Source organism: Leucopleurus acutus (genome assembly GCF_964270905.1).
Source record: "Leucopleurus acutus genome assembly, chromosome: 4".
Classification (NCBI taxonomy): Eukaryota; Metazoa; Chordata; class Mammalia; order Artiodactyla; family Delphinidae; genus Leucopleurus; species Leucopleurus acutus.
The window spans coordinates 2,399,471-2,416,307 of NC_139146.1; the positions used below are offsets into that span (position 1 = coordinate 2,399,471).

At 69.1% G+C, this 16,837-nt stretch overlaps 2 protein-coding genes across 3 annotated transcripts in view; both read left to right on the top strand.

Moving 5' to 3' along the window:
• RGS12 (regulator of G protein signaling 12) overlaps positions 1-6,403 on the top strand; it is a gene marked incomplete at both ends in the record, with an annotated part of 90,709 nt that extends 84,306 nt beyond the window's left edge. For both annotated transcript variants that reach the window (XM_082837970.1, XM_082837971.1), the window contains one exon: positions 6,177-6,403. In XM_082837970.1, coding sequence (XP_082694096.1) covers positions 6,177-6,403 — 227 coding nt within the window. The remainder of the gene's footprint in view (positions 1-6,176) is intronic.
• Positions 6,404-8,553: 2,150 nt separating this feature from the next.
• Positions 8,554-16,478, top strand: HGFAC (HGF activator). The gene is made up of 14 exons (XM_082838966.1): positions 8,554-8,712; positions 9,273-9,492; positions 9,641-9,737; positions 9,965-10,044; positions 10,683-10,805; positions 10,885-11,016; positions 11,159-11,269; positions 11,346-11,520; positions 11,752-11,837; positions 12,572-12,836; positions 14,397-14,536; positions 14,912-15,052; positions 15,154-15,302; positions 16,178-16,478. Exons 1-14 carry the CDS (start codon positions 8,596-8,598, stop codon positions 16,358-16,360), a joined length of 2,019 nt encoding a protein of 672 aa, XP_082695092.1. The 5' UTR covers positions 8,554-8,595; the 3' UTR covers positions 16,361-16,478.
• The last annotated feature ends 359 nt before the right edge of the window (positions 16,479-16,837 follow it).

The following is a 16,837-nucleotide window of genomic DNA, read 5'->3' on the forward strand; positions in this document are numbered from 1 at the left end:
GGGACACCGCGAGGGGCTGGCATGGAGCGCTTGGGGCCACAGCTCTCCCCTCCCTGAGAGTTCCGGGGTTGGGGGCCGGGTGGGGTGCCCGGTGGTGGTGGGTGAGCCGGCCGGGCCGGATCCCTCCGACTCGCTCCCCGTAAACCCGGAGCCCGGCTCGCTGGCTGCCTGCTGTCCAGCCGTTTTCTCCGAGCTCCCGCCAGGCTTCTCCAGCTCCACATTCCGGGCTTGGGGCGTTGGGCCCACGTGGCTTACCCAGTGCGGGGCTCGGCCTTCCCACCTGTGGCCCGGCAGCGTGGGCAGTGTGACCGGCGAGTTCTTGCATATCCGGGGTGTGTCGCCGTTGGTGCCCCCCGTGCACTGGTCGTCCCTGATGAGTAGGAGCCCAGGTGGAGACCCTGGATGCTTGGCTCCGTGGGTGTCCTGAGCAGGGAGGACGGCAGGGGGGGCCGTGAGGGTCTGTGATCAGCCGCGTCCGCCTGGAGCTGGGAAGGGCCTCCGCTCCTCCTGTGCGGTGCCCGTTCGCCCTGCGAGGCCCTCGGTGGGACGGCCTCCACCTTGGGCTCGCCGGACGGATCCTCTGCTCGTCCTGTGAACCTTGCGTCCACCTTTGTGACGCGGAACCGGACCCGAGGTTCCCCCGCCAGCGTAGGGCGCCACAGATACCCTTGGGCCAGCGCGCGTCTGGACCCGGCGCTGAGCTGTATCCTTGGGGCCCAGAGGGCAGGTCTCATCCACACCTCCTGCTGATTCTAGCTGCCGTGAGCTGTTTCCTAGGTGGTGGCCACCGTGGCCCCTCCGTTCAGGGCGAAAGACACAGCGTGCCGATGCCGCCGGACCCTGGGGCGGGGAGCCGGGGCCACGTCTGGGCCGTGCAGCCCGGGGCAGGTCGGGGGCTGCCCGCAACGCGTCCCCATGTGCGGAGGGTCCCCTCAGAGCCCTGCTGCGCCTGCACCCTGGCCCTTGGTCCCCAGCACCCTTGTACGGGGAGGCCTGTGAGTGCCCGACGCGGCCGAGGGATGGAGGTCTTTGAACGGCCGTGTGGCCCAGGCACGGAGCCTCCGCTGCGGGACGCAGCCTTCCAGTGTAGCCTGCCGTGGATTTGGTCCTAATCCGGGCCACCTTCCCCACTGTTACCTGTTTGGTTTCCAGCAAAACTCTGGGCATTGGTGGGCGTTGGTGGGCATTTCCCGTCCCGGGGAGGACCAGCTGGGTGGCGGTGTGAGTCCTCTGTCCCAGCAGCGCGAGCGTCAGGTTCCGAGGTCGGCGTCCACGGCCCTGCAGAGGGCGGAGCCAGCCTCAGGGCTCGCTCACCCAGCAGGCGAAGACCCCGCGTCCACATAGGCAGACGTGGAGAGGGCGTGGGAGTCGCCCCCAAAGGGCACCTTCTTCCCAGGGAGAGAGAGGAGCTGTCTTCAGGGCTGACCGGTGGGCGGGCGGGCGGGCGGGCGGCCCCGGCCCAGCAGTCCCCCTCCCCCGGCCCCCAGGTGTCCTTGGGCTGGGCGGGTCCTCACCTTGGCCCCCGGCTGAGCACTCAGATGGACACGGGAACCCCAGGTGCAGGGCTTGACCTTGTGGGACCTGCTGTCCCTGGAGGTGTCTGGTGCCCTTCCCGGGCCCTCCCTCTGTCCAGTGGGTGACCGCAGCCCCTCAGCCAGGCACTGGGCAGGCTTTCCCTCCCTCCCACTGCCGCCTGGCCGTGCTGGTGTTGGGCGCCTGGGTCAGGGTCCTGGCCGGGCCTCTCCCATCCCGCTCCTGCAGGAGCGCGGCTGCCAGCAGGGCCACCCGCCCCTCCCTAGGAGCCCTCGCCACCAGTTCTGGCCCGGGGTCCCGGGGCCTCAGCGCAAAGAGGTGCTGCTCACTGGACGGGGCAGAAGCCGCCGACTTGGGGGCCTCGTGCCAGTGTCCAGGGTCCCCAGAGGCACGTCCAGTTACCAGAGTGGGGTCAGGAGCCCTCAGCTCGCTTCCCAGCAGGTGCGTGGAGCTGTCCCGCTTGCCAGGGGTCGCCGTAGCCTAGTAAGTTGGTTTCCATGGGAACGGGGCTGGAGCGTTAACCAGAGGCCACAAGCCCAGCTAAGGGCCACACCGTTCACCTTGGCAGTGAAGGCAGCCAGACCACGTGACCTTGCTTTGGCCCTGAGTCCCAGGAGCCCCTCTGCACCTGGCTGCTCAGTGGTCAGCCACCCCCCGCTCTGCCCCCAGCCTGGACCCCCAGCCAGTCTCGGCGTGTCACACCTGCTCAGTCCCAGGTGAGGCGGAAGCCCTGGGCTGGGGACAGTAGGGGAAGTGCAGCTGTGCACGGGACAGCAGCCACAGTGGGGATCCAGCTGCCCGTCCCCTGGGGCGTCAGGGCCTCCCGGGACAGCCGTGCGGATCTCCCCAGCCCGGGCCCCAGCCTCTTGAACCTGCACCGCCGCCCCACCACTGCCAAGTTTGCACTTGTCCCTTCAGATGTCCCCTCTCTCCAGCAGAGCCCTGGCCCTTCTGTCTGGGCAGCTGGGGGACACCTCCACCACGCACACCTGCCTTCCAGGAGGATGGGCCAGCCTCCCCAGCGCAAACCGTGATGTGCATGTGGGGGGCTGCCTGGCCTTCTCGGGGTCACGTTGGTGCCGGGGGTCCCGGCGAAGGCAGCCCTCTGCCAGGGCTCTCTCCAGAACCCCCCTTCCAGCGGAGCATGTTCTGGGGCTCCGGCCTTGCCCTGGCTAGCATGGACCTGAGTCCTGCTAGATGTCTGGGGGCTTCTGCCTGCCCCCGGCCCACTCCACAGGCCTCCACGGGCTTCCCAGGGCTGACCCAGCTGGCCCAGCACCCCTCCCCAGACCCCAGCACGGGTTGCGACAGCTGCATCCTCCTGGCTGCTCAGGCCGACGGCCCCGGGTCTCCCCTCGCACGCCCATCCTCCTCGTGTCCCCTTCTCCGTACGTCTCCCCCATGTTCCCTGCGGCTGGTCTGCTCCACCCGGCCCCTGGGTCTCTCAGAGTGGAAGCCACGGGCCGCCAGTGGCTGGCAGCGTGACCTCCCACACCCTGACCTGGGGCCAGCACTGCTGCAGCCGCTGCCCACGTCCCCTCCCCAGGCTCCGCCCGTCTGCACGCCTGCACTCGGTATGGCCCCGTGACTGCCCGGTCACTGTCCCCCCCCTTTTACCCTGTGCTGCCATGAGCGGGAGTCCTGGCACCCATTAGATGCTTAGTACAGATCTGCTGAATGAGGAGCTTTGATTCAGCACCCAGGGAGAACTGGAGATGGCCAAGGGGTCAGGCTGCACCCACCGCCCTGGCTCCGCCCGTGCAGCCCTGCACCCGCCGGCCCCAGGAGGAGGGTCCTGACTCGACCTGCACCTTCTCCCGATATGGAGCCTTGAGGGCCAGAGCAGACCTGGCCGCTGGCAAGGGGCTGGTAGGTGGGCTCTCGGGAGGGGCTCTTGGGCTCCCGATTGCCACGAGGCTCCAGCAGGGCGCCCGGCGGGAGGGCCTGACTGTGCAGAGTCGGAATCAGCCGGGGGGCAGGGCCCGTGGTCCCTGGGGAGACGAGGGGTCAGCAGGGCAGCCTGAGGGGCGGGGGGGATGCGGCGCTGGCTCCGGCCCCGCGTGCGCGTGTCCGAGGGACGTGGGACAGAGGTCCAGGGGGCGACCCTCATGAACAGGGCAGACCCGGCTCCCTTCGGAAGCGGTGGCCCCTGAGCCCTGCAGGGTCCCCCGTGCTGCTGCCCCCGCCAGGAGAGCCAAGGGGAGCCTCGGGAAGCTGGGAGGGCAGCCACCCCGGGCAGGCCCTGGCACGGAGGCCGTGACGCCCGCCCGCCGCGCGGGGCTGGGCCCCTGACACTGAGTCACAGGCCTGGGGCTGCCACTTCCTCAGGAGAGCGAGTCTGGGCGGGCAGGCAGGAAGGGCCTGGACTGCAGCCACCCTCCCTGTGACACGCCCGTCCCTGGCCCGGGGACGAGCTTCCCGTCCACAGAGGCAGGCGGCCCTCCGCATCCTGAGCGCACCCGAGCTGCCCAGGCGTCAGAGAGGCCGTGGCTGAGGCCCCTCCCCCTCGCCGGCCTCTGTCCTCCTGGGGGGTCCAAACGGGGCTGGACACGAAAGGGCCGTGCCCCTCAACCTGCGTGGGGTCACGGGCCTCTTAATGCTCCAGACAAATGCCCCAGATGGGGACAAACGGTTGGGGAGCAAAGCCCTGCCTCTCTGCACAGCCCCCATCCGAGCGCAGACCAGCCCCACCCCATCATCTGCTGGCCCTGGGAAGCCGCCAACAAGCAGGGGAGGGGTGGGTCCCACAGGCCCCAGGAAAGGCCCCTTCTGCCGCCTCTGTTAGAGAGGACGCAAGGCCCTCGCACAGGCTCGGACCTGCCCCGGGGGTTCTGGGGGCCACCGAGCAGCTCCTGCAAGGGGAGGCGAGGCTCCTGACCCCCACGGCCGTCCCCACTCCCGCACGTAGGCCTCGGACCCACGCAGGGAGCAGAGTCTTCGCCTCCACCGGCAAGGCCCGGGAGGGGCGGTCACCAGAGCAGGACCCTGTGTCCCTGCGCCTGGACTCCTCCAGCCTGTCCACTGGGAACCTGGGGCTGGGACTCCCCCTGCACCCCAGGCACCTGAGGGTCCCTGGCTCCCAGGCTCACTGAGAGCACCCCACAGGCATGCTAGCCTCCCCGCTACACCTGGCCACACCAGGGCCTGGGGCTCTGCCTGACCCCTGGCCCTGGGGTGAGCCCTGGGGGGGCTCGGTGGAGGGAGCCGAGGCTGAGGGCGCCTGCTGAGCGCCCTGTGCCCTGCCCGCAGCGACCTGGTTCCTGGGGACTGCACCTCTGTCCCCCAGGGCCCACCCCCGGGGCCAGCCAGGGTGACAGCGCGGTGACAGCCTGCTGGGGTGGTTGGCAGGGAAGTGTGGCTGCCCAGCCCGGGATCGAAAAGCTTCCAAGGCGGTTTCAGGCAGCCTGGAACTCCTGGGGCCTAGGTGGGGACTTGAAGACAGAGGCCTGGCTGACCACTGAGCAGCCTGGAAGGGGGCAGGCGGCAGGGTAGGGTGGAGGAAGGGGCACTCGGCTTGGGGTGTTGCTGATGGGGTAGGAGAGCGTGAAGGACTCAGAGTTTGTGTGGCTGAAGAGGTAGGCCCGGGTCGACGGGCAGGTGGACAACTGCGTGGCCAGGTCGCGAGGGCCCTGGGGGGCATCGGCGGTGGGGCTCAGGCCCCTGCCCCACTGGGAGCCGCAGCCCTCAGAGACGCTGGGCAGTGAGCTCTGTGGATGGAGACCCAGAGTGCCCTGAGGGTCCAGCCCCATCTGGGGCAACCCACACCCAGTGCTTGGTCCTCCCTCAGCCCAGCAGCATGCCTCCCCCTGGAGCCCCTCCCTGACGGCCCCTTGGCTGCGGACAGCCCCCCGAGGAGGAGTGGAGGCCCGGCCCTGAACCTGAGCCGCAGTGGGGTGCGGGACGCGCTGTGGGGGTGTCTGAGAGGCGCAGCGGAGGTGGCTGGGAGGGTTCCCACGAGACCGTCCCCCATGTGGCCCTCCTCGGCCACCCCCCACCCCAGGGGCGGCTGCATCCTGCTGAGGGGCCCTGGGACCGCCCCCCCCCCCCCCCGCCCCAGCTCCTCCGCCATCTCAGCGCCCACCGAGGGGCACCACGTGCTCCTTCCCGTGACGCAAACCCACACACAGCCACGCACCCCTCCCCCCTCCCACCCTGGCGAGGGGCAGCGCGGTGTCGTCTGGGGGCGGGTGCCCCTGATGCCCCCAGGGCGTCAGTGGGGAGCTGCAGGGGCTCGGGTGCCGGGCTTCTCCCCAGAGGGGGCCCCAGCTGGGCGGACAGCACCCTAGTGGGTGGGCCGTCCCCACTGTCCTGGCTGCGCCGGGTGAGGACAGGGTGCAGGGTGTACCCGTGACAGATGAGGGGCCGCGCCGGTCCCACCACACGGAACCTGGGCCCTGCGCCCCCAGACCCCCTCCCCCAGCTTGCTTCCCTGCAGCCTGCAGCTCCCTCGGCCTGGGACCCTCCCCACTGCAGAGGGCTCCCTGCGCCAGGCCTGGGGGCCCCAGGTCAGAAGTCGCCTGCCCCTGGGATGCACGTGGGGGTCTCAGGAGCCCCTTGCCACCATCTGTGCCAGGAGGGTGGGGTGGGGTCTCCAGCCCAGGGTGGGCAGACGGGTGACAGACTCTCTCTTCTCCCCGCGGCAGGAGGTGGGGCCCGAGGCAGCCGAGGCCTCCCAGTCAGCACGATCGTCGACGTGGACCGTGTGGCTGGCTCAGTGCCTGGGCCGGGCAGCAGCATCCCGGGGGTGTGGACGGGCCCCCGGAGATCACGGGCCGGCGGGACGCTGACATCAGACCGCCCCGGCCTGAGCCCCGTCCTGGGGGGACCTGCCAAGCCCAAGGCCGGCCCACACCACGCCACCTTCGTCTGAGGCTGCCGCCCGCGCACCCGACCCAGCTGGCCGGCCCTCCCTCCCGTCCCGGCGTCCCAGCCGCCTGCCTGGACACACACGTGGAGAGCAGAGATCCCGAGGGAGCTGCTGAGCCTATCTCGAGGGCCTCGGACGGGCCTCCTCAGCCACCCCTGGGGGCCGAACCAGCAGAGGGCGGGGAGGGTCCTGGCCCCGGACACTCGCCAGCGTTGGCTCAGGGCTCCCTGGCCCCCGCCCCAGCTCCCGCTCGGCGTCCAGCCTTCCCGCAATAAAGCGTCTTTGAGGACCAGATCGTCGGCCTCGTGCCTGGTCCTGGGCCCCGGACCCTGCCCTCAGGGAGCCGTTGTTCCCGTGGCCCTGTGCGTGTATCGGCAGGGGGCTGGGGAGAACCGGCTCTCGGGGGTGAGGTCGGAGGTGAGCAGGGAAATAAGGCTGGCCTCGCGGGGCACGAGGCTTAGCCTGTGGGCAGTGGGACGTGGTCCTGCCCCGTCCAGGGCCCTGGTCTTGTCCACGTCACAGCGCCTCGTGCAGCTCGGTGCAGGGTCTCCTCTTGGGGTGGCCGCCGGTGGGGGCAGAGCTTGGCCTGGGGACCCTTCAGGCCACTCTGACCCAATCCCCCGCCCTTGGCCTCATTTAGGGAGGTGGTCTGGCAGGGCCTGTCTCTGGAGGGACCACCTCAGGGGAAGCCTGACTGCCCTGCCCAGAAGGCCTGGGAAAGAGTGTCAGCCTGTGCAGGGGTCCTGAGGCTTGAGCGAGCCGGGAGGGGACGGGGTAGCAGGCCAGGCCAGTGGGCAGGGCTGCCGTGTGACACTGGGTGGGCAGGGCAGATAGAGACGGCACCATCAGCCCAGGTGCCTCGGCGGAACCCCGGCGCTGAGCAGCTGAGGGGCCCCCGGCACACCTCCCTCCTCCGAGATGCATGTCAGGTTTGTCAGAAGGGCCCTAGGCCTGAGCGCGCCCTGGCCGCTGGGGCTGCTCTGGGTCCTCCCAGGGAGCTGTGCTCTGAGCTGGGGGTGCCCGCGTGGAAGAGAGGGCCCGGCACCCACCGCGTGCCAAGCTGGGTACCCACTCGGTTTCTGCTCTCGCTCCGTCTGCACAGAGGGGAAAACGGGGGCCCAGAGAGAGTGCGATTTGGGGGTGCACAGTGAGACAGCTGCAGTGCCAGGCCCATCCCCAGGCCAGCCCTTCTCTCCGCCCCATGCAGGCAGCTGAGCTGACTCATGGGGACCGGGCCACCCACCACCACCACCCCCGCCGCCTCCGCGGCCCCTCAAATTGCAGAAGAGATTCCCGTGGCAGCTCTGCCTGCAGCTGCAGTCACGAACCAGGGGCCAGCTGGGGCGACAACTGTGGCCGTGTCTGGGGGGCGACACCCCAGCGTCCGTTCACAGACCTGGGCAGGACCCCAAGCCAGGTCTCTGTGGCCCTGGTGCCTGGCCGGGGCTTGGGATGGGAAGGAGGGCAGCCCAGGACAGAGGCGGGATGGCACGGGTGGTCCCGGCTACGAGGGGAAGCCCAGGGGCGAGAGGGCTTCCTGAGGGGGTGCCCCAGTGGGTCCAGGAGCAGTGGGGGCGGGGAGCTAGGACAGCAGGCAGGGGCTCTGGTATTGCCCACCTCCTCCGCTCCACTCCCCCTCCCCCCGGAGGCCCCACCCCAGGCTCATCCTGGGAGCCACAGGCAGAAGTGCTGTAGAGAAGGGTGGCAGAGGTCCCTGTCCCAGGGGGCATTGTGTGCAGTGGTGCACACACCCTCCTCTCTGTGCCTGGCCTGTTGCTGGCCAGGGGCCACATCCCATGCTCCAGGCCTGGGCCCTCAAAAGGGCTCAGCATGTGTAGGTGCTCTGGTTAGTATAGCTCACAAATAGACAGTGGCCAACCCTGTGGCCAGGTAGGGGCCGGAAGCTGGGGCTGTGGGGGTCCAGGCCCCTTCCTGCCGTGTCATCCTGGAAGACTTCCTGGAGGAGGTGTCGTAGCTGAGACTCGAGGACATTGTCAGGTCCAGGACCAGCATGGCTGAGGCCAGAGAGGCCGGCTGGCTCAGGCAGGGTGAGCTGGGCAGCAGACATGGGGGACGTGTGGGCCTGGCACGGGAGGCAGCCAGGGTTAATCATTTCCAGGCGGCCTTGACCCCCACCTGCCCTGGCCACTCTGCTCCCGCCTCCTGCTGCTCCTCACGCCAGCCCAGGAGGAGCCATGGGGCGCTGGGCCTGGGTCCCCAGCCCCTGCCCCCAGCTTGGGCTGTCCCTGCTCCTGCTGCTGCTGCTGCTGCTGCTGCTGGTGCCTCGAGGGGCTCAGCCCCAGGCTGGCAGGGTGAGCACTGACCCCACTGCACTGTGATCATGGGCTCTCCGTGCCCACTCTGGGTCCTGGGGCTGAGGCCAGGGCAGGGTGTGGGGTGGGTGAAGGGCCCAGCGTGGCAACGGCCAGCCTTCCGGGGGTGAGGTGGGCGTGCTGGGCTGGCCTGGGGGACGGGGGGCCTGGGGATCCAACCTGCTGGCCCCCACCCAGGGGCATGGAGACTGTTCGCCTCTCTGGGCCTCTGCTGGGTCCATGTGTTTGAGGTGGGGGCGGGGGGGGGGGCCGCTGAAGGCCTCGCAGCGGCTCTCGTCCGTCCCCCAGAACAGACCCCCAGGGTTCGAGCCTGGAGGGCAGTGGTGCCAGCCTGGCAGACCCTGAGCCAGCTCAGCCTGACTCCTTGGACTCGGTGGGAGGGGAGGGGACAGGGTCCAGCTGAGGCCGTGGGAGAGCCAGTGTCCCCTGGTCCCTACTCCAAGACCTCAGGGCCCCAATATGGAAACTGAGTCAGGGCCTGAGTGTGAGCGGGGTCCATCCCACACCGACCCCATCACAGGCCTCTCGGCTCTTCCTAGAACCCAACGGAACCCCCAGAATGTAACGCCACGGTGACCCCTGGGACTCCTGCGATCCCCGTAACCTCGGTGACCCCCAGGACCCCCGCGATCCCCGTAACCTCGGTGACCCCCAGGACCCCAGCCACAGCGACAGCACCCAGGGCAGAGGGACCCCATGATGGAGGGCTTACCCACCTGCCCAGGGCAGCCCCCTCCAATAGCAGCCCTGGGGGCACAGGTGGGTCAGGAAGGCTTCTTGGAGGTGGCAGGCTACACCTAGATGGGGGGTCTGGAGGAACACAGCAGCACTTAGGGAGTGGGGTATGTGATGGGGGCTGGGAGGTGACCAGCGCGGGAGCCCTTGACCCCCGTGTCTCCTCTGGCAGTGCTCACCGAGGCCGGGCAGCCCTGCAGGTTCCCCTTCCGCTACGGCGGCCGCATGGTCCACTCCTGCACTACAGAGGGAAGCGCCCACAGGAAGTGGTGGGTCCCAGTCCCTATGCCCCGTGCCCGCCCTGCAGACGCTTCCGCTCCCTGCCCTCCCTACTCCACACTGAGCCTGGCACACAGCAGATGTAGTGAATGAATGAATGAGGGAGTGCATGGGAGAAAGCCCCAGAGTGGTCAGCGTGGGTCCCTGCGTGAGTTGGGGTTACGGTGGGCGGGTCTCTGGCCTGGGACCCCCACGTCACCGCATGTGTCACCCCCAGGTGTGCCACGACTCACAACTATGACCGGGACAGGGCCTGGGGCTACTGTGTGCAGGCTTCCACTCCCCGGGAGGGCCCAGGTGGGTGCCGGGGGTCTGGGCCCGAGTGCAAGCTAGGAGGGGGCTGGGCCGGTGGTGGCGGTGAGCTTGAGGGGCGTCAGAGCTGACCTGGGGCTGGGGTCCTGCCTGGCGTGCAGGAGGGGGCTTCGGGGTTAACCCCACTGCAGGCCTCGGGGCCTGCAGGAGTGGGGAGTGGGGAGTGGGGAACACCCTGCCCCGCAGGTCCTGCCCTCTCGGGGGGCCACATAACTGTTTTGGCCATTGCCGGGGGTCATAGCGCTCCCTGGTGGTCAGGCTGGGCCCTGCGGCTGCACAGGAACAGCCCTGGACGTGGAGGGGGCCCAAGGGGTCCGCAGGGTGTGGTGCTGGCAGCCCCGCTTACAAGGGTCCCAGGGCACACGGGAAAGGACTGCGCTGCCTGATGGGGGTCGGGCTTTCAGGGTGCTGGATGCAGAGCCAGAGGCCCACTTGCCCAGGGTCTGAGAGCTGGGCAGAGGATGTGGTGAGGAGGGAGAAGGCCTGCGCTCACTCCCAGGGCACGTACACACCACGGAACTCAGGAGGGGCATCTTTAAGGTGGCGAGAGTCACGGCGTGGGGAGGGAGTCACGAGGCCCAGCTGGGCTCTCAGACACACCCCTCCCTGCTGCGTGTGCCCAGCTGCCCTGGACCCATGTGCCTCTGGCCCCTGCCTCAACGGGGGCTCATGCTCCAGCACCCAGGACCCCGAGTCGTACCACTGCACCTGCCCCGTGGCCTTCACTGGCAAGGACTGCGGCACGGGTGAGCAGGGTGGGGGCTGCAGGGCAGGGGGCCGCCAGGCGCACGCGCGGGGAGCAGCGGCTCACTGTGCTGCCCCCAGGGAAATGCTTTGACGAGAGCCGCTACGAGTACCTGGAGGTGGGCGATCGCTGGGCCCGCGTGCACCGGGGCCAAGTGGAACAGTGCGAGTGTGCGGGGGGCCAGGTCCGGTGCCAGGGCACCCGCCACACAGGTACGGGGGGTGGGGCGGGCCATATCGCTGGGCCTCCCACCCGGGGAAGGGGCTCGTCCAGGGCCACCCAGAGACGGGCACTGGGTGGGAACCAGGCCCTGCCCCTGCCCCTCGAGGCCCAGCTTCTGAGCCCTACCCCCAGCTTGTCTGAGCAGCCCCTGCTTGAATGGGGGCACCTGTCACCTGATCGTGGCCACCGGGACCACTGTATGCGCCTGCCCCCCAGACCACGCCGGGCGGCTCTGCAACATTGGTGAGTCGCTCGACTTCAGAGCTGCGTGGCCCCGCGTCCTGGGGCCCAGGCTCACCACGCACCGTGCCGCCCGCAGTGCCGGCCCAGTCCTGCTTTGTGGGGAGTGGCACCGAGTACCGAGGCGTGGCCAGCACGGCGGCCTCGGGCCTCAGCTGCCTGGCCTGGAACTCCGACCTGCTCTACCAGGAGCTGCACGTGGACTCTGTGGGCGCCGCGGCCCTCCTCGGCCTGGGGCCCCACGCCTACTGCCGGTCAGCACCGGGCGGGCAGGGCCTGTCCCTGGGTCCTGACCCCTCGGCTTGGGAGGCTTTGTGGCGAGAGGAGCCCAGGGCCAGGGATCGGAACCACCTGCAGAAGGGGCCAAAGGCTGTGGGGTGGGGGTGGGCAGAATGCCAGGAGCCACACCCCAGCTCTCTCCTCCCACCCGTCACTGAGGAGCCGTGACTGACTCCCCTGCCCACCTGCTTCTCCCTGCACCCCAGGAACCCGGACAAGGACGAGAGGCCCTGGTGCTACGTGGTGAAGGACAGCGCGCTCTCCTGGGAGTACTGCCGCCTGGCAGCCTGCGGTGCGCGCAGCTAGTGGCTGGGTGGGAAGCAGCAGGGTGGGGGCAGCACTGGCCCCGCCCCCGCTGAGATCACCGTGGTTTCGCCGTGGCCCAACCCACTCCACCCGCATGCCAGGCCTCCTCTCTCCGGAGGACCACGGCCCCATCAGAGAGATGGGGAAACTGAGGCTCACCAGAGCAGGGCTGGTCCAAGGCCACGCAGCGGGTTGACACCAGAGGTCAGAGCAGGCGAGCTGGTCACCGGGTCCTCTGGGTGGTCCAGCCGGGCTGCACTGTGCCAGGACGGTCCCCAGAGACAGGGAAGTGTGGGTGCACGTGGATAATGTGAGTACCCTGGAGTCAGACCCTGGCAGTGGGCTGCTCCATGAGGCCAGCCCGCCCCCTGGCCCCGTGCTCCAGGCCTCTCTGACCATCCCGAGTTGGCTCTGGGGTCCCAGGCTGCTGGGAAGGACATGAATACCTGCCAGGTGTGCCAGGCCACCCTGGTTCCCACAAAGCCTTGTGACTGGGTGCGGTTCTCACCATCCTGCAGATGAGGAAACTGAGGCTCAGAGTAAGTCATGTGCCCACAGGGGCAGAGCTGGGGACCCTCTTTCAGACGAACTGCCTAGGCTGGGTCAGGAGGCAGGTGAACCACGGGGGACCTGAGGATGGTGGACGCAGCCAGTACCCTCTCTGGCCTGGGGTGTGCAGAAGGGACCCGGGGTGTGTGAGCGGGTAACCTGTGTTCCCAGGATCCCTTGCCAGGATTCAGCCCCCGCCCACCGAGGCCCTGCTGAGCCTGCCTGGGCCCGCGGCAGCTGGACCAGCCGGACGCCAGACCTGTGGCAAGAGGCACAAGAAGAGGAGCTTCCTACGGCCACGCATCATCGGTGGCTCGTCCTCGCTGCCCGGCTCCCACCCCTGGCTGGCCGCCATCTACATCGGGAACAGCTTCTGTGCCGGGAGCCTTGTCCATACCTGCTGGGTGGTGTCTGCCGCCCACTGCTTCTCCAACAGGTGAGCGGTTCTGGCCCCAGTGTCCACGACCCCTGTGCCATCCCTCAAGCCATCCACCTCTCCACCCACCGCTATCTAGGCCTCCGCTCCCCAACCCGGCCATACACCCATCATCCACTCTCTACCCGCTACCCATCTACGCACCCACCCGCCTGTCCTAACCATCACCCATGTGTCCCCACGTTCCGCCACCTACCCGTGTAAACCCCGTCCTTTGGTCCCTCCGTTCCCCGTTGCCCCTCTGACTCAGGTGGGACTCAGCGCTCAGCCCAGTGCTGGGCATGGAGACTGCCGAGACCCGCCCCATTCCTGCCCCGGGGTGCTGTCCCTGTCCCTGTCCCTGCCCGTGTGGCCGCGCAGCCCTGGTCCTCACCCCGGGAGCTCCAGGTCTCCCCGCTCAGGGAGGGGCGGGGCGGGGCGGCCAGCGCGTGCGCGGCAGGGTGGTGGGTGTGGCCCGTGCCTCGCAGGGCCCGCCCCTTCCGGCCCCGCTCCCCCGCCCCAGACCGAGCTGGTGGCACCGTGGGGCGCAGGGAGGCCGAGGCCCCGCCCACTCGGCGGGCTACCGGAGCGGAGGGCCGGCTGGGGCTGGCGGCTGGGGGAAGGGTCAGGGGTGCGAGGCCCACTACCACACCCCAGGGTGGGGGACAGCGAGCTCAGAGCAAGAAAGGTCAGCCCGTCCCCCGCGAGCAAGGCTCTGCCGTGGGGAGTGGGTGCTCTCTCTGGGGGGGGGGGGGTTCAGTGGGAGGGAACGGGCCTGACAGTGGCATCCCAGGGAGTGGGACGTGAGCGGGGTCTGGGGGCTTGGCAGCGTGAGAGTCCGACGGTGAGTCCCCATCAGTCACCCCAGGGACTACAGCGTAGGGGTGGGGGGCAGTGGGCATACGTCCTGCCCTGTGCTGACCGCTGTGCGACCTGTGAAACAGGACCCCTGAGGCCTCCCCAGTATGGCTGGGATGGGGGTGGTTAAGAGGCTGGAGAAGGGGAGCAGGCATCCTCTGCTCACGTCCAGGGAGGGGCTGGGGAGGGCCAAGCTGGATGGAGGGGCCCATCCCCTGTGGGCTGGACCCCAGCACCCTGGTCCCTGGCCTGGGCCAAGCAGGGCTGGAGGAGGTGGGTGGGACAGGGCATTCGTGCGCAGGTGCGGGGGGTGAGGGGAGTACTCAGGCTCCTGGCCCCACGGGTGACTTCACAGGAGGCCTGCCCCTGTAGCAGGGGCATGGGGCAGAACCGGTGCCCAGAGCTGGGATCCGCAGCAACGTGGGTGCATGTCAGCGCAGACCCCACCTAGACCTGCACAAGGCCCCCCAGGGTCATTCATGCCGCTGCCTCAGAGGCGGTGCTGCCAGGACGGGGGCTGTGGCCCTAGCTCCCCACTCCCTACTGCACTACGGCCCACACCCCAGCCCCTGCTCAGGTCTTTCCCAGGGCCTGGTGGGGGCGGGGGCCCTGCACAGCGTCACCCTCCTGGGATCGTCTACCGGATGCTCTGTCCCCGTGGGTAGGGGGCGAGCTGACCTCAGGGGCCCGAGAGTCATGCTGCCACCAGCTCCCACTGCACAGCCCCCCCAGGGAAAGTGTCTCTGTGGTGCTCGGCCAACACTTCTTCAACCGCACGACGGCCGTGACGCAGACGTTCGGCATAGAGAAGTACATCCCGTACCCCCTGTACTCAGTGTTCAACCCCAGTGACCATGACCTCGGTGAGGCTCGGGACCGGTGCTGTGTGCTCTGTGCACACCCAGGGCCAGAGCCAGGAGAGAGGCTGGGAGTGGGTGCCAGGCAGGGGAGGGTCCTCAGACACTCAGGGGACGGGTGGGAGGGAGGGGGAGGGGAAGGAGAGACAGAGCGGGGAAGGGCGGGGGGAGGGCAGCGAGAGCAGCTGGTGTGGCCGAGTGGCCTCGGCGCGGCTGGAGGAAACCCTGGCTGCCCAGCCTTGCTGGCCCTCCTGTCGCCTCCTGGGCCTCCCAGGCCGCAGCCCCTCTGCCCGGTGGGGCTGGACCCCGTGTGACCCAGCAGCCACCTTCGGCCCATCAGCCCCATGCCGCAGGCTGACCCCCTGCCTCTCTCCCGTCCAGTTCTGATCCGGCTGGAGAAGAAGGGGGAGCGCTGTGCTGTCCGCTCCCAGTTTGTCCAGCCCATCTGCCTGCCTGAGCCCGGCAGCACCTTCCCCGCTGGGCACAAGTGCCAGATAGCGGGCTGGGGCCACCAGGATGAGAGTGAGTGGGGTGGGCGCGAGGGGCCAGCGTCGTGCCCCCCGGGAGCAGCGGCCCGGCCCCACAAGCCTCGCCCGGGCTGAGTGCCCCCTGTCGGCCGTCAGATGTGAGTGGCTACTCCAGCTTGCTGCGGGAGGCCCTGGTCCCCCTGGTCGCCGACCACAAATGCAGCAGCCCGGAGGTGTACGGGGCCGACGTCAGCCCCAACATGCTCTGCGCCGGCTACTTCGACTGCAGGTCTGACGCCTGCCAGGTGAGCCGGGACGGCCGCCCCGGGAGCACCCCCAGGATGGGCGCTCACTCTTGCTGGAGGCCCGGGGGCCAGGAGTGGGGTCCCTGCTCACAGGGGGCGGGGATTGAGGCCCGGGAGGGGCCGGCTCCCAAAGCCCAGGCTCGGGCCAGCTGTCCAGCCAAGGGCAGGGCTGTCCACGTGACGTCGAAGGCCAAACCCCTTTTCACCCAGAGTCCTCCCAAATGGGCTCGAGCGATCGGCCGATCCCAGTGTCCCGTTTCTCAAGGGCTCTTCGGGTCTGCACATCAGTGCTGAGTTGGAGAAGCTGCTTTACTCCCCACTTTTATAGGTGGGGAGACTGAGGCCCAGAGAGGTCTGCTCACTCTTCCCAGGTCACACAACTCACAAGTGGCAAAGGGGGGGGGGGGAGCTCGGCACTCAACTGCGTGGTACAGCAAGCGCCCTGGGGGAAGTCAGGGGTGGCTTCATGGAGGAAGGGGCGCTGGCACTTGTCCCAGGGGGTGAATAGGGGTTTGCCAGGTCTGCTGGAGCGCGGGGCCGCCTGGTGCACATGGTGGGTGGAGGGGGGACCCAGATGGAGGAGGGCTCTGCTGGTTGTGGAGGCGAGAGGGGGCCGCAGCAGCCCACTACTGGGAGGGCGCCCTGCCTATGCGGTTGGGGGAAGGGGGGCAGCCCCCTTACTTGGAATACCCATGTCATCTGTGCCCAAGCTCTCGGGAAGCCCACCTCGAGGGCTGACCCCTCTGGAGGCATGTTCCGGGTTGGGGCGAGGGAGCCTGGGGTGAGGGGGTGGTGGACTGTTTCATGGGTGTCGAGGAGCTGAGCCGTGAGCCTCCTGAGCCGGGCCCCAGGCTCTGACCGGCCGCTCTGCGCAGGGGGACTCAGGTGGGCCGCTAGCCTGCGAGAAGAACGGCGTGGCCTACCTGTACGGCATCATCAGCTGGGGTGACGGCTGCGGGCAGTTCAACAAGCCCGGCGTCTACACCCGCGTGACCCGTTACGTGGACTGGATCAGCGACCGGATTCGGCCCCCCAAGCGGCCCGTGAATCCCTCCTGAGACCACCCCTGGGGACATCGTGCCTCCTGCCGTTCCCTCCTCATTGGCAATAAACATGTTTCCAAAAAGACCCCGGCCCACACTGCCTGTCCCGCTGCCGCCAGCTCAGCCTTCCCCGCCCCCAGGCCGTGACCCCCGACCCAGCTTTGTGGATGCTGTGGCTTCAGGGCTGGGGGCCCCCAAGCCAGCATCCCAGCTGCTCAGAGGAGAAGGGAGCCTGTGACCCCACAGGGAGGGTCTGGCCCCACGGCCTGGGCAGTCAGGACGGGGATCCAGACGAGACCTTCTCCAGAGCAGGAGCTGTGCCCAGCCAGACCCGTCTCAGACCCTCCCCCAGGCAAGTGGGGCTTGGGTCCGGGCGCCTTGGGCTGTCCCACGGCAGCGGACGCTAGAACTTAAGACAGGCTATTTGGGAAAACCCCTGGCTATCATTTTGCTTCAAGGAGGCCGCCCGCCTGACTGCAGCTCTCCCTCAGC

What these genes read in the sequence shown, in the direction of transcription:
- HGFAC (XM_082838966.1), top strand. Translation starts at nt 8,596, where the DNA reads ATGGGGCGCTGGGCCTGGGTCCCCAGCCCCTGCCCCCAGCTTGGGCTG. An exon ending in CCCCAGTGACCATGACCTCG is followed by an intron (nt 14,537 to 14,911) that starts GTGAGGCTCGGG and finishes TCTCCCGTCCAG; the next exon opens with TTCTGATCCGGCTGGAGAAG. An exon ending in GCAGGTCTGACGCCTGCCAG is followed by an intron (nt 15,303 to 16,177) that starts GTGAGCCGGGAC and finishes CGCTCTGCGCAG; the next exon opens with GGGGACTCAGGTGGGCCGCT.